The 15,722-nt window shown below is 36.8% G+C and overlaps 1 protein-coding gene across 4 annotated transcripts in view; it reads left to right on the forward strand.

The window, feature by feature from the left end:
• LOC123564532 (regulator of G-protein signaling 7-like) overlaps positions 1-15,722 on the forward strand; it is a 116,478-nt gene that overhangs the window by 53,118 nt on the left and 47,638 nt on the right. For all 4 annotated transcript variants that reach the window (XM_053516596.1, XM_053516588.1, XM_053516604.1 and 1 more), the window contains exons 4-5: positions 41-91; positions 1,304-1,410. In XM_053516596.1, coding sequence (XP_053372571.1) covers positions 41-91; positions 1,304-1,410 — 158 coding nt within the window. The remainder of the gene's footprint in view (positions 1-40; positions 92-1,303; positions 1,411-15,722) is intronic.

Consider the following 15,722-nt stretch of genomic DNA (forward strand, 5'->3'; position numbering starts at 1 on the left):
GACTGTAAGCTGACATTATCATGTGGATTTGTTATTTTAAGGCAAGACCTTATATTTTGGATGATGAAGAATTTAGATGTAGATGATCAAGGTAGGTTCCAATAATCATTGTTAACAACAGTCAGATGTTGAATTTGAATTCATCTGTACCATAAAACACTGGTAACATGGCCTTGCAGTAGACAGGTTTTCAATGGAAGTTTAATTGGTCTTGCTTAAAGATTAAAGATGGGCCTTGAGGTGAAAGACAGGTTATTCAACAGAGTGTGTTAATGTTTTAATAGATAAATGGAGGCCTTGCAGGTAGACAGGTTATTCAACGAGTTGTAATGTTTTAAAGATAAAGGGTGCCACAAAAATCACTCTGTGTAACGATAGATAGCACAAGTGAAGGCAGTACAAATTTTTGAAATTGTAGTGAATGAAAGTCTGCCAAAATTATAATGAGAATATTTCACTATCAATGCATATATACTTGAAGAAGAGAAATTATATCTGACAAAATCAGGGTATGCAAGAAAATGAAAACTGAAGTGTATCACCATCATTGATTCTGATTGATTAGAAAACTTTTTTTGATAGAATGTCTTACTGTATAATTATGTGCTAATTTTTGCAGTAGTTTTATTTGAGCTACATTTGAAGTTTAATTCAATAACACCGAATTAAATCCATTGCTGAAATTATGTATGTGAAGTAATGTTTTCATTTGAACTGCTTTAATATAATATACAAGCTGTTGAATCAATATCTTAAACATTCATAGGATCCAGCAGAATAATTTTCGGCAGAGTTTTAATTTAAAATGTTCTGTTTTGTAACCAATTTTTCATACGATCCGACATGAGTAACACACAACAAACAAAGTGCCTTTAAATGTGTTTTTTCTTCTTTTCTTCTTTTATGGTAGCATAGCTCCACTTTCTGGTGTATTGCAATTTATCATGAAAAGGGTGCTATATAAATCTGGTGTAATGATAACAAGTAACATTGTTTTTTTATTTGCAAACTTAAATTTGTGAAAATTGATCACTATATAAATCATAAATAAATCTTGTGTCAGTAATATAAATAAAGTATCACTTGATTTCTAAGTTTAAGGTAAATTACTACAGTGCATTCAGTATGAAAAGTTTGCAACCTTCGTAGTCTGGGATGAAGTAAAATTTGCTAAATTAAAGGTTATTACTATAATACAAACTCTATACTCTGAGGTATTGTTAATGTATATCATATATATCATAAGTTATATCATCAAAAGACAACTATATTCTTACTGTGATACTGTATTTATGTATTTCAGTGGAAGCCCTCCATTTAGCCCACCTGATGTCCTCTCATGGATATTTCTTCCCTATAGATGACCATGTTCTTACTGTGAAATGTGATAATACCTACTACAGATTTCAGGTAAGATATGAGGACGACCAGGAAAATACAAACACTGGTCTGATTGTGCCTGAGGGCAGGGTCTTATACACATAACAAGTCCACACATTCATGTCTGTTGCTACAGCTGGTCGGCATAGTAATGGTTCTCACCTCAACCGAAGTAGGCCATAGTAACTGCTATATATGTGAGGCTCTGAAAAGTGAGATCAGTTTCCATAACATTTTAGTTTTTCCATCATCATAGTGTGACTTGTTATATTGTCCTGCTTACCTACAGGAAAGTGATATATATTTATGTATATAATTATATATTTGGACAAGTACCCATTCGAAAAACTGAATGAGCCTCTAGGTAAGTCCAGTTTGGTTTTCAGATGGTTACAAGTCCAAATATATCGGGTATTGTACAGGAAAATGTTTTTTTTTTTTTTTATTCTGTGCTTATTCTTCTGTGTAAAAATGACAAAATGACAGACATGCAGGATTCCCTCTTTATTACATGTTTTTCAGTGAATTAACGGAATATTAGAGTGAAATATATCTGGTATTTTCACAGAGAAAAAAGTCAAAAATATTTTTCACTGGTACGAAACTATAAAAACAGTAAATTTAGTCAAAACATGAAGTAAAAAGAAAATTTGTTTCTTTTACATGTAAGATAAAAATATCTTTCACTCATGAACACCATATCTTACATTTTCACTGGCAGCTTAATGCCATTTGTAAAAATATTGCATCTGGTGTTCACTTGTGTAAGATATCCTCTATATATTCCAGGTGATCGAAATCAGTGATATTGAAAACTTAAATATAAATATAACAAAAAGTCAAGCGTTTATTATGCCCCCCTTTGAAAAAGGAGGGGTATATTGTTTTGCAGATGTCCGTGGGTCGGTCGGTAGGTCTGTCGGTCGGTCGGAATGTAGACCTATCCGTTTCCGGATGATAACTCAAGAACGCTTAGGCCCAGGATCATGAAAGTTGATAGGGAGGTTGGTCATCACCAGCAAATAACCCCTATTGATTTTGAGGTCTGTATGTCAAAGGTCAAGGTCACATTGACCCTGAATAGTAAAACGGTTTCCGAATGATAACTCAAGAACACTTGGGCCTAGGATCATGAAAGTTGATAGGGAGGTTGGTAATGACAATTGGATGACCCCTATTGATTTTGAGGTCAGTATGTTAAAGGTCAAGGTCACAGTGACCCTGAACAGTAAAACGGTTTCCGGATGATAATTCAAGAACGCTTGGGCCAAGGGTCACGAAAGTTGATAGGGAGGTTGGTCATCACAAGCAGATGACCCCTATCGATTTTGAGGTCTGTATGTCAAAGGTCAAGGTCACAGTGACCCTGAACAGTAAAACGGTTTCCGGATGATATCTCAAGAACGCTTGGGCCAAGGGTCACGAAAGTTGATAGGGAGGTTGGTCATCACCAGCAGATGACCCCTATTGATTTTGAGGTCTGAATGTCAAAGGTCAAGGTCACAGTGACCCTGAATAGTAAAACGGTTTCTGGATGATATCTCAAGAACACTTGGGCCTAGGATCATGAAAGTTGATAGGGAGGTTGGTAATGACCAGCGGATGACCCCTATTGATTTTGAGGTCAGTATGTTAAAGGTCAAGGTCACAGTGACCCTGAACAGTAAAACAGTTTCCGGATGATAACTCAAGAACGCTTAGGCCTAGGGTCAAGAAAGTTGATAGGGAGTTTAATCATGACCAGCAGGTGACCCCTATTGATTTTGAGGTCAGTATGTCAAAGGTCAAGGTCACAGTGACCAGGAACAGTAAAATGGTTTCCAGGCAATAACTCAAGAACGCTTGGGCCTAGTGTCAAGAAAATTGATTGTTAGGTTGGCCATGACCAGCAGATGACCCCTATTGATTTTGAGGTCATTAGGTCAGAGGTCAAGGTCACATTGGCTAGGAACAGTTAAATGGTTTCTGATCTTCTTGTCCAAAACCATAGGGCCTAGGGCTTTGATATTTGGTATGTAGCAAAATCTAGTGGTCCTCTACCAAGATTGTTCAGATTATTTCCCTGGGGACAAATATGGCCCCACCCCTAGGGTCACATGGTTTATATAGACTTATATAGGAAAAAAATTGAAAATCTTGTCCAAACCACAAAGTCTGTGGCTTTGGTATTTTGTAATGTAGCATCATTTAGTGGTTCTCTACCAAGTTTGTTCAAGTTATTCCTCTTGGGTCAAATATGGCCCTGCCTCAGAGGTCAAATGGTTCATATAGACTTATATAGGGAAAAACTTAGAATCTTCATGTCCATAACTTACATCATTCAAATTTGGACCACATGTATAGTTTTGAGTGGCAAGATGAACCTTGACATGAGTTGACCTTGATCTTGACCTAGTGACCTACTTTCACATTTCTGTACCTACAGCCTTCAAATTTGGACGACATGCATATGTTTGTGTACTGAAAAAAACTTTGACCTTGTTATTGACCTAGTGACCTACTGTCACATTTTTGAAGGTACAGGCTTCAAATTTGGACCACATGCATAGTTTTTTGTTCCAAAATAAAATTTGACCTTGATTTTGACCTAGTGACCTACTTTCACATTTCTCAAGCTACAGCCTTCAAATTTGGACCACAAGCATAGTTTTGTGTACTGAAATGAACTTTGATCCTGACATTGACCTACTGACCTAGTTTCACATTTCTGAAGGTACAGGCTTCAAATTTGGACCACTTGCATAGTTTTGTGTTCTGAAATAAAATTTGACCTTGATTTTGACCTAGTGACCTACTTTCACATTTCTCAAGCTACAGCCTTCAAATTTGAACCACATGCATAGTTTTGTGTACCGACATGAACTTTGATCATGAGATTGACCTAGTGACCTAGTTTCACATTTTTGAAGGTACATGCTTCAAATTTGGACTGCATGCATATTTTTGTGTTCTGAATTGAAATTTTACATTGATTTTTATCTATTACCTACTTTCACATTTCTCAAGCTACAGCCTCCAAATTTGAAGCACATGCATAGTTCTGTCTACCGAAATGAACTTTACCTTGAAATTGATCTAGTGACCTGCTTTCACATTTTTCAAGCCACCGCTTTCAAATTTGGACCACATACACATTGTTTTGTACCTAAATGAAATTGGACCTTGATTTTGACCTTGAGCTAGTATTGAAATTTGGAACATTCAAAAATGGCTCAGTGGATGGCGCCAAGATCAATCTGTAATCTCTTGTTAGGTTAATAGGTTAAAGGTCAAGGTCAGATTAAACCAGAATGGTAGAATTTTTGTTTACAGTGAGCATATAATTTCTGTTCCTTGTGCAATTACTGAATGCATCAAGGGGGGCATTTCGTGTTCGACGAGCTCTTGTTGACATTGAATTTCTTGCCCAGATTTTTATTGGTCAATGGATTTTATCATTTCATTGATATTGAAATTTGTAAAAAAAGTTGCACCATCTAATATGGAATATAATGTATCCAATACCGACATACAATTGACAGTCAGATGGTGCAAATGCGAGTCGCTAATTGAAAAGAAAATAGGCATGGAATAATACATTATAATAATTGCCCTGTATTGAGATTATATTTCATTTATTGGTTTTTTCCTCCATTTGATTATCAAGATCTGCACTGATAAAGAAGTCATCTCTTGAACTCAGTGTACTTATCAATGAACATTTATCATCTTCATTAAACTTCTATGATTGATAGGTTGATATGTGGTTATTGAGTACTTCAGATAATACAAGAATCTAGCCTAATACAAGAATCTAGCCTATCTCTGTGATACAGTAGTTGAAACCAGAGATACTGAGACCAGGTGATTAGGTTTAAGAAATAAGAATTGACTTGCAAGATACATTTGTATGATTGAATCAGTCATGAAATATGAATGGACTTGTAAGATAAACTTGTTCGATTGAGTCAGTCATGCAAACCTATTCTTAGTTATTACAGTACTAAATTTCCAAAGTGTTTTAAGCTGCATTTAAGCCATTAAAGAAACAATAAACTAGGAAACACTCAATTTCCCTGTAAGGAAATAAACTTCCTTAAGCCTTAAAACTGATCATAAATTAGAAGTGACTCAATTAGCCAGGAAGAGGATATTAAATGAGAGAGAAAGCATGAGAACTCCATGCATTAAAAATGTATAGCAAAAACTGAGATGCAATTACAAGAAGAATGATGTCAAACAAACACAGAATGATGTTTGCAAGTGAAGATCTATGTACAGCACAGCTTTAAGGGTAATTGGTGATGTAGTGGCTAGCAGCATATTCTATTTACAGTAAAATCTAACTACTCAATTATTTATTACCATTCTAATGATAGATTTCAGTCTTTCAGTGGGTGATTACCTCTCTACAAATGTTCTCCTACTATCAGAAGGTTTAATCTTTGTGAATCTATACTTAACAATTAGTTTCTTTCTGTGTTTTCCAAAAAATTTAATTTCCTCACACAAAATTAATAAATGATAGGAAATTTTGTACGGTAAAACAGGAAACATTTGAAAAATAGCAAAATTAAAAGACATTCTATTCACTAGATGTTTACGGTATGGCACAATGTGGGAGTATAGAAAGTACAAGGTGGATATATTAGCCACTATGATTTAGTTAACGCATTTGTCTCAATATAATTACAGCAGACCGAGACCATCAGTTTGGATGGAGGCCATCTTCATCTTCTTGTAGCTAATGTAATAATGTTTCAATCTTCCCTAAATTAATAGAAAGTGAACTGTCTGGATATGTAGCATTGATAGTTATTACAGGTACTTCCCTGTTTTGTCACGAGATTTTCTGTGAAACATGCATCTTTTTCACCATATAATGTAATTTTGTCTGCATTGTATGTAGCCACACAGATTACAATACTTAATATTGACCAGTTGTTTGAGACGCTGTATTGTGGCATAGTGTCACAATGTGTCATTATTCTTTAGTTTTTAGGGTGCATTGCATATAGCATAATGTGCATATTGATGTTTTTCAAAGGTACTTTCATATGTCAAAGTGAATTTCCTTGAATGAAGGTTCCGGTTTATACAGCTTCTGCATTCAAGTTCCTATGAATTCTACTGAACATTCCATAGCTACAACACTTGATAGGATACAAGCCTTTACATACATCACATCGTCAAATAAGGTTTGAACATTTTATCCAAACTGTGTGTGGAAAGACTGCTTTGTGACGCGATGTCAACCATCACCCTTAGTTGACAGTTTTTAGTTTCAGATATCGATAACTGTAGAAGTATGCAACATAAGATCAATTAAACAGTGTTAAGGCATCGCCACAGTAGCGGCCATTTTACTCATATTTTACATGCAAATTTTCATAAAAATAAATGATGACTAAGTGGTAACAATGATGTCAATAATTTTTAGCTCACCTGAGCACGAAGTGCTCAAGGTGAGCTTTTGTGATCGCCCTGTGTCGTCCGTCGGCGTCAACAATTTGACTGTTAACACTCTAGAGGTCACAATTTTGGCCCAATCTTAATGAAACTTGGTCAGAATGTTACCCTCAATAAAATCTTGGACAATTTCGATATTGGGTCATCTGGGGTCAAAAACTAGGTCACCAGGTCAAACCAAAGGAAAAGCTTGTTAACACTCTGGAGGTCACAATTTTGGCCCAATCTTAATGAAACTTGGTCAGAATGTTACCCTCAATAAAAGTTTGGACGAGTTCAATATTGGGTCATCTGGGGTCAAAAACCAGGTCAGCAGGTCAAATCAAAGGAAAAGCTTGTTAACACTGTAGAGGCCACATTTATGACTATCTTCATGAAACTTGGTCAGAATGTAAACCTTGATGATCTTTAGGTCCAGTTTGAATGTGGGTCATGCAGGGTCAAAAACAAGGTCACCAGGTCAAATCAAAGGAAAAGCTAGTTAACACTCTAGAGGTCACATTTATGACCATATCTTAATAAAACTTGGTCAGAATGTTAATCTTGATGATCTTTAGGTCAAGATCAAATGTGGGTCAGGTGGGGTCAAAAACTAGGTCACTTGGTCAAATCAAAGGAAAAGCTTGTTAACACTCTAGAGGCCACATTTATGACTTTATTAATCCCCCGCCGTGGCGGAGGGATTGTAGGAATGGTCTGCATCCGTCCATCCTTCCGTCGTAACAAAATCGTGTCCGGTCCATATCTCCTAAACCCCTTGAAGGATTTTCATGAAACTTGGGTCAAATGATCACCTCATCAAGACGATGTGCAGAACCCATGAGTCAGCCTTGTCGGTTCAAGGTCAAGGTCACAGCTCAAGGTCAAATGTTTGAGCCTGCCTTTTTGTGTCCGCTCTATATCTCATAAACCCCTTGAAGGAATTTTATAAAACTTGGGTCAAATGATCACCTCATCAAGACGATGTGCAGAACCCATAAGTCAGCCATGCCGGCTCAAGGTCAAGGTCAAGGTCACAACTTAGGGTCAAAGGTTTTGAGCCTTCCATTTTGTGTCCGCTCTATATCTTCTAAACTCCTTGAAGGATTTTCATGAAACTTGGGTCAAATGATCACCTCATCAAGACGATGTGCAGAACCCATGGGTCAGCCTTGTCGGCTCAAGGTCAAGGTCACAACTCAAGGTCAAAGGTTTGAGCCTTCCATTTTGTGTCCGTTCTATATCTCCTAAACCCCTTGAAGGAATTTTATCAAACTTGGGTCAAATGATCACCTCATCAAAACGATGTGCAGAACCCATGAGTCAGTCATGCCGGCTCAAGGTCAAGGTCACAACTTAGGGTCAAAGGTTTGAGCCTTCCATTTTGTGTCTGCTCTATATCTTCTAAACTCCTTGAAGGATTTTCATCAAACTTGGGTCAAACGATCACCTCATCAAGGCGATGTGCAGAACTTATGAGTCAGCTATGTCGGCTCAAGGTCAAGGTCACAACTGAAGGTCAGAGGTTTGAGCCTTCCATTTTGTGTCTGCTCTATATCTCCTAAACCCCTTGAAGGAATTTTATAAAACTTGGGTAAAATGATTTCCTCATCAAAACGATGTGCAGAAATTACGGGTCAACCATGCCAGCTCAAGGTCAAGGTCACAACTAAGGGTCGAAGGTTTGAGCCTTCCATTTTGTGTCCACTCTGTATCTCCTAAACACCTTGAAGGACTTTAATCAAACTTGGGTCAAATGATCACCTCATCAAGAACTCAAGAGTCAGCCAAGTCAACTCAAGGTCAAGGTCACAACTGAAGGTCAAAGGTTTCAGCTCTGTATCTCCTAAACCCCTTGAAGGATTTTCATGAAACTTGGGTCAAATGATCACCTCATCAAGACGTTGTGCAGAATTCATGAGTCAGCCATGTCAGTTCAAGGTCAAGGTCACAGCTAAAATCAAAGGTTTACCCTTTCACTATCCATAGCAGTGGCGGGGGATTTAGCTGTCTTTCAGACTGTCTTGTTTTAATGAAACTTAGTCAGAAGGTTAATCTTGATGATCTTTAGGTCAGGTTCAAATCTGGGTCTTGTGGGGTCAAAAACTAGGTCACTGGGTCAAATCAAAGGAAAAGTTAGTTAGCACTTAGAGGCCATATTTTTGACTGAATCTTAATGAAACTTGGTCAGAATGTTAATCTTGATGATCTTTAGGTCAACTTTAAATCTAGGTCAGATAGGGTCAAAAACTAGGTCACCAGTTCAAATCTAAGGAAAAGCTGTTTAACACTGTGTAAGCCACATTTATGATAATATCTTAATGAAACTTGGTCAGAATGTTAATGTTGATGATCTTTAGGTCAGTTTTAAATCTGGGTCAGGTCTGGTGAAAAACTAGGTCACCAGGTCAAATCAAAGGAAAAGCTTGTTAACACTCTAGAGGCCATATTTATGGCTATATCTTCATGAAACTTGGTCAGAATGTTAACCTTGATAATCTTTAGGTCAAGTTGGAATCTGGGTCATGTGTGGTCAAAAACTAGGTCACCAGGTCAAATAAAAGGAAAAGCTAGTTAACACCCTAGAGGCCACATTATGACCATATCTTAATGAAACTTGGTCAGAATGTTGATCTTGATGATCTTTGGGTCAATAGGTCAGGTGAGCGATACAGGGCCTTCATGGCCCTCTTGTGTTATAATTATGTTCTAAATACCTATGTGAACATATGCAAGTAAAAGGATGTGCATTTCACTACCTGTATTATACCTTTATTAGTCCCCTACTGGTTGAAAACCAGTTTTGGGGACTATAGGAATGCTCTTTTCCGTCATTCCGTCTTTCCGTCATTCCGTCTTTCCGTCATTCCGTCATTCTGTCATTCCGTCATTCCGTCCGTCCGCAATTTCGTGTCCGGTCCATAACTCTGTCATCCATGAAGGGATTTTAATATTACTTGGCACAAATGTTCCCCATGATGGGACGACGTGTCATGCGCAAAACCCGGACCCCTAGCTCAAAGGTCAAGGTCACAGTAGGAGGTCAAAGGTCAACAGGGCTTTTTTCCTGTCCGGTCCACAACTCTCCCATCCTTGAAGGGATTTTAGTATTACTTGGCACAAATGTTCCCCATGATGAGACAATGTGTCATGCGCAAATCCCGGACCCCTAGCTCAAAGGTCAAGGTCACAATTGGAGGCCAAAGGTCAACAGGGCTTTTTTCCTGTCCGGTCCATAACTCTCCCATCCATGAAGAGATTTTAATATTACTTGGCACAAATGTTCCCCATGAGGAGACGACGTGTCATGTGCAAAACCTGGACCCCTAGCTTAAAGGTCAAGGTCACAATTGGAGGTCAAAGGTCAACAAGGCTTTTTTCCTGTCCGGTCCATAACTCTCCCATCTATGAAGGGATTTTAATATTACTTGGCACAAATGTACCTCATAATAAGACGATGTGTCATGCACAACTTTCAGACCCCTAGCTAAAAGGTCAAGGTCACACTTAGCAGTCAAATGTTAACATAGCATGAACAGGGTCTGTTTTGTGTCCGGTCCATAACTCTGACATTCATTAAGGGATTTTAATATCACTTAGCACAAGTGTTCCCCATGATGAGACGACGTGTCATGCGCAAATCCCGGACCCCTAGCTCAAAGGTCAAGGTCACAATTGGGGGTCAAAGGTCAACAGAGTTTTTTTCCTGTCCCGTCCATAACTCTGCCATCCATGAAGGGATTTTAATATTACTTGGCACAAATGTTTCCCATGATGAGACGACTTGTCGTGCGCAAACCCAGTACCCTAGCTTAAAGGTCAAGGTCACACTTTGAGATCAAAGGTCAAGAGGATTTTTTTCCTGTCCGGTCTTTAACTTTGTCATGCAAAGCAGGATTTAGATATCAGTTGGCACAAATATTCCCCTGGATGAGACAACATGTCATGCGCAAGAACCAGGTCCCTAGCTCTAAGGTCAAGGTCATATTTAGAGGTCAAAGGTCAAATTCAAGAATGACTTTGTACGGGACATTTCTTCTTCATGCGTAGAGGGATTTTGATGTAACTTGGACCAAATGTTCACCACCATGAGACACCCTTGTTTTTAGAATTACGTCCCTTTGTTGTTACTATAAATAGATTTTATTGTAACTTTTTTATTACTGGCGGTAGAGAAAAATCGAGACCACTTTTCTGTGGTACAGCATGCATGTTACATCCAATTTTTAGGTGTATTTTGACCTATCCCTACCTGGTAAAGAGTTTCTTGTGGACTTATATTATTATTATTATTTTATTTATTTTTTTTTTTTTTTAAAGATTAATTTCCCTTTGTTGTTACTATAAATAACTTACATGATAACATTTTTATAATCAGCCCAAAAAATTCAATATGAAAACAACTGTGGGTTTTTATATATGCACATTTTAATCCAAGTGTGTTGTTATAATGTTATAACATATTGTATATGTAGTACAATATTGTTTATACATCATTGACAGATATCAGTTCATTATGTTATACTGCAGTAGAAAAAATTAGGTGCCTTCCAGTAGGGGACTTTGTATTGCATGGCAATACTTCATTCACTTGTTCAATATTTTTCTCTGGCCAAAATGACAAAATTTTGCAATTTTACATGTAGTCAAACTCAATTATATTCAATACATGTAAAAAATAATTACAGCCAATTGTAAAGCAGACCGTGAAGAACAAAGTCTTAGGGAATTTATTTAAAATTTTAGGTGGTTAATGAATTATACACAAAAATCCAAACACCATCAATTTATCCAATTTGTTTTATCTGTTGGCACATAATTTACAGGTATATAAACAGGACTGGTGATATTACAGGTTGACTGTTTAATGAAAAACTATCTTATCTCCCTAGATAAATCAGTAGAGTTAGTGTAGTGTTGCAATGAACAATCGATGTGTACTGGTTTACCTGGCTAGCCTGTGGTCAGTACTACATGTACCAACAACATTTTGAATTAAATTTACATGGGGTTGTCTTTTTGTGTCTAATGCAATAACCAGGAACAATTTCGACAAAAATTCTATAAGATTTTGTAGTATAGATCTACATATTGTACTTCAAAAAGAACTAAATTTTGTCTTTGTAATATGTGTTAAAATGGAGTTTAACTGCCTGTAAGATTTCAATATTTTGGGGTAAACTAACTAACATCTAAACGAGACTCAAACATTTTACAAGCGGGGTATGTACTATAAATCATCATATGCTTCTATGTTGTTGATAATTTGACCAACTGTTAAGGCTTTAGTGCAACTTCCAAGAGAAAAATGCTTGGCCTGAAAATACAATCTGACTCAAGTACATCTCCTATTACACTACGCATAGGATCTGAGAACGACCAATTCATGGCCTCGTTTTGACGACCCTTTCGCTAGTCAGTCAGAGCCTAACTTACAACATCTTGCAAATCTACCTGTAGCCTTGACTTTTGATAATTACAATTCTTATGTCGTAGTGTATTCGATAGCCGTGTAGCTCAGTCAGTGCGCCACTTGCTTTGTAAGCGAGGGGTCCCGGGTTCGAGCCCTGGAATGACTGCACATTTTTCTTACCCTTTGACATTCGAACAAGTCCTCTAATTGGATAAAATAAAAATAGCAATACTGGAAATCCAAAATCTACAGAAGACGAATGTGAATGGGTCGTTCTCAGATCTTCATTTAGAAGATCAAGTACTTTAGTCAGATTGCCTGAAAATATAAACTGCTATTGAGTTGTGACTGTGGCGATGCCTTAAAGAAAAAGAAAACAAAACATGAATCATGCATTATTCAAATAGGTTTTCTTTTTCAAGTATAATTCATTTCTTAAGCAGCCATTCAGTCTGTTAAATATGTAGTAAAATTTGTGACATACCAGTAGTAAATATGGATGTAAACTGAAAAAAAAAATATTTATTTCATACTGGTAGTAATGTTTTATTTATCAGTAGGGGAACTTCACATTTGAGAAATTAATTTATGAGTTTTCCCTGCTTCCCAATTAGATACCATGTTCCTAAAAATGAAACAATTCAGAAAAAGATTTTTCTTCCTGAACAGGAAGCAAGTTACTATAATATTTAGTGTCAAGTTTCCTTCTTGATATTTTGTTGACAACTATCTACAGTCTAGACTGTCTTCGTGACATCCGAATTAAAAGGCTGTCTGTATTAAACGACTCTCAGTTCGTTCCACCCTGCATACTTTCTTATATGAAAAGGCTAAATTAAAGGACTCCCTGTTTGATGCGACAAGTGGCTGTACTTTCCTGTCTGGAAGTTCATGTTTGTCTGTTTAAACCTTTAGCCTGCTAAATTTCTAAAATGAACTGGTCCATCATTCGATTTGGGCAGTATCATATATTATTTGAAGGGGTGTTCAATGAAAATTTACTGAATAGGGAACAGTGCAGACCATGATTAGCCTGCACAGATGTGCAGATTGATCTTGGTCTGCACTGGTCGCAAAGGCAGAATCACTTGCCGCCAGCAGACTTAAGGTTAAACAACTTTCAAGCCGGGGACTGGATCAGAGAATCATTCAGAAGATCCTTTTGTTTGAGGAATTAAATAATTAAATGTGTTTGACTGTCGTCATATATCAATGACTGATACTTCTCTCGCAAGATTTCATCAGGTATTTCAATAAACATGGCAGACATAGAGGGAAATAGAGAATTGTTCCAATGCTATAAGAGAACATTCAGTACTGGGAAGATGCTTGATCGTTTCCATATTACAAAAAGACGACATAGCTTTTGGTCAGTAAAGACACGAACCTAGTCGTTATAAAAAAGAAATCACACACTTATGTTGAACATTTTTCCTGTGCTTGTATTTTTTTGGTTTTGGGATGACTTCATTATCGACTTGATATATAAAAAGAAGTTATCTTAAATATGCTTTCTGATTTTACAGTTCAATACAGTGACAGAATATTTGTATTTAGCACCCTCTACAGCCCAAAGTGGATCATGTTCATTTGTTTACATTCTCTATATTTTTTAAAATTATATCAAATTATCAGTATTTTTATCAGTTTGAAACATTCTTTATAAAATAAATTCTATTTGATCAAGATGGAAATGCTTTTAAAAATGTATCAAATGACAGTAATTGATCACATTACATTAGTTTTTACTTCTTTTTGTGATGTTAAATTTGCAGGTGTAGTAGCAGTTCACATTTTAGAGACTATTAAAAGACTCCCTGTCATGAGACCTTTTCTCAAATTTCCTGCTGAAGGTCATATATAACTGTCTTTACTGTATTTGAATATTTTTAATGTAGAGACGCTTTTAAAACATTTGGATTTATGTTTTAGTAAAAAGCATTGTGACTTGCAAAAATATACGCTAGACAATAAAATATCATTGGAGGTACTGAACACCACTGTGTTTTTCTACTTTTCACACATTTTATGTTACCAGAACTTTGGTTACCAGGAAACGTAGGAAAACAGCTAGCTATTTTTAAACAAAGGATGCATGCGTCTGTAAAGTTTTTGCGAGCAGAAATATTGAACTCATTCATGTGATGCTATTTATCATTTTATGTAATCAGACTGATTAAAATTGCGTGCCAGCCGACATTACAGTTTATGTTTGTTTCCTGTGTGGTAAGAGTAATAAAAAACGATCCATCTTTTTGCTGCGGGTATGTCAAGTTTTATGGTAATTGCAAGTTGATTGATTTTACAATATACCTAATTCCCGAATGCAGAGTAGTCCAATAGTATGGTTGACGTCATTGCCTTGACTATAATATACAGCAGATTTACACAGGATCATTTGTCAAAGTGTCATTGTTTTATCTTCTCACAAATTACTCACACAAAACCACCCAGGATATAAGAGGAATATGGTTTATTGACTTTTGCAAACCAAAAGAAACGTCTGGTTTTGGCCTGTCACATGAGTTTTGTCAGTTTTGCTAGAACTTGAAATTCCTTGAAATTCCTTATACATTGATTGTTGATGCTTTCATTTGTAGTTTGAGGGCATGGTGAGTTTTTAGGATTGTTGGGTCTCAGTCCATCATTGTCTGCCCATCCTCTGCCCACAATGTTTATGTACACTCTTGGGAAGTCTTAATCAGTCTTGGACTAAGTACATAGGGCCACAAGATCTTGGTCCAATTTTAATCATAGGCAAAATCAGACCATTAGATCGACACTTATGACCCTTAATTTATCAAAAAGAGGTATGATTTGTTTAGGTTTTCAGTTTCTCACTATTCGCACAGAATGTGTTTGACTTAATGGTGGTCGGAAAAATCTGAGTAGTAAATCAGAGTTATTTGCCCTTGTATTTAAAAAAGAAATGTATATCACACACTGTTTCCATACTAACACTCTATTTTTAGCTCACCTGTCACATAGTGACAAGGTGAGCTTTTGTGATCACCCTTCGTCCGTCGTCAGTCCGTCCGTCCGTCAACAATTTCTTGTCTGCACGATAGTGGTTTCATTTATGATTTTATTTTAACCAAACTTGCACACAACTTGTATCACCATAAGATCACGGTTCCTTTCTTGAACTGGCAAGATCCCATTATGGGTTCTAGAGTTATGGCCCCTCAAAAGGGCCAAAATTAGCTATTTTGACCTTGTCTGCAAAATAGCAGCTTTATTTATGATTTGATTTTTACCAAACTGGCACACATCTTGTATCACCATAAGATCTTGCTTCCTTTCTTGAACTGGCCAGATTCCTTTATGGGTTCCAGAGTTAGCCATTTTGACCTTGTCTGCACAATAGCAACTTGATTTATGATTTTATTTTAACCAAACTTGCACACAACTTGTATCACCATAAGATCTTGGTTCCTTTCTTGAACTGGCAAGATTCCATTATTGGTTCCAGAGTGATGGCCCCAGAAAGGGCCAGAATTAG

This window comes from Mercenaria mercenaria, chromosome 1 (assembly GCF_021730395.1).
Source record: "Mercenaria mercenaria strain notata chromosome 1, MADL_Memer_1, whole genome shotgun sequence".
NCBI classification, from domain to species: Eukaryota; Metazoa; Mollusca; class Bivalvia; order Venerida; family Veneridae; genus Mercenaria; species Mercenaria mercenaria.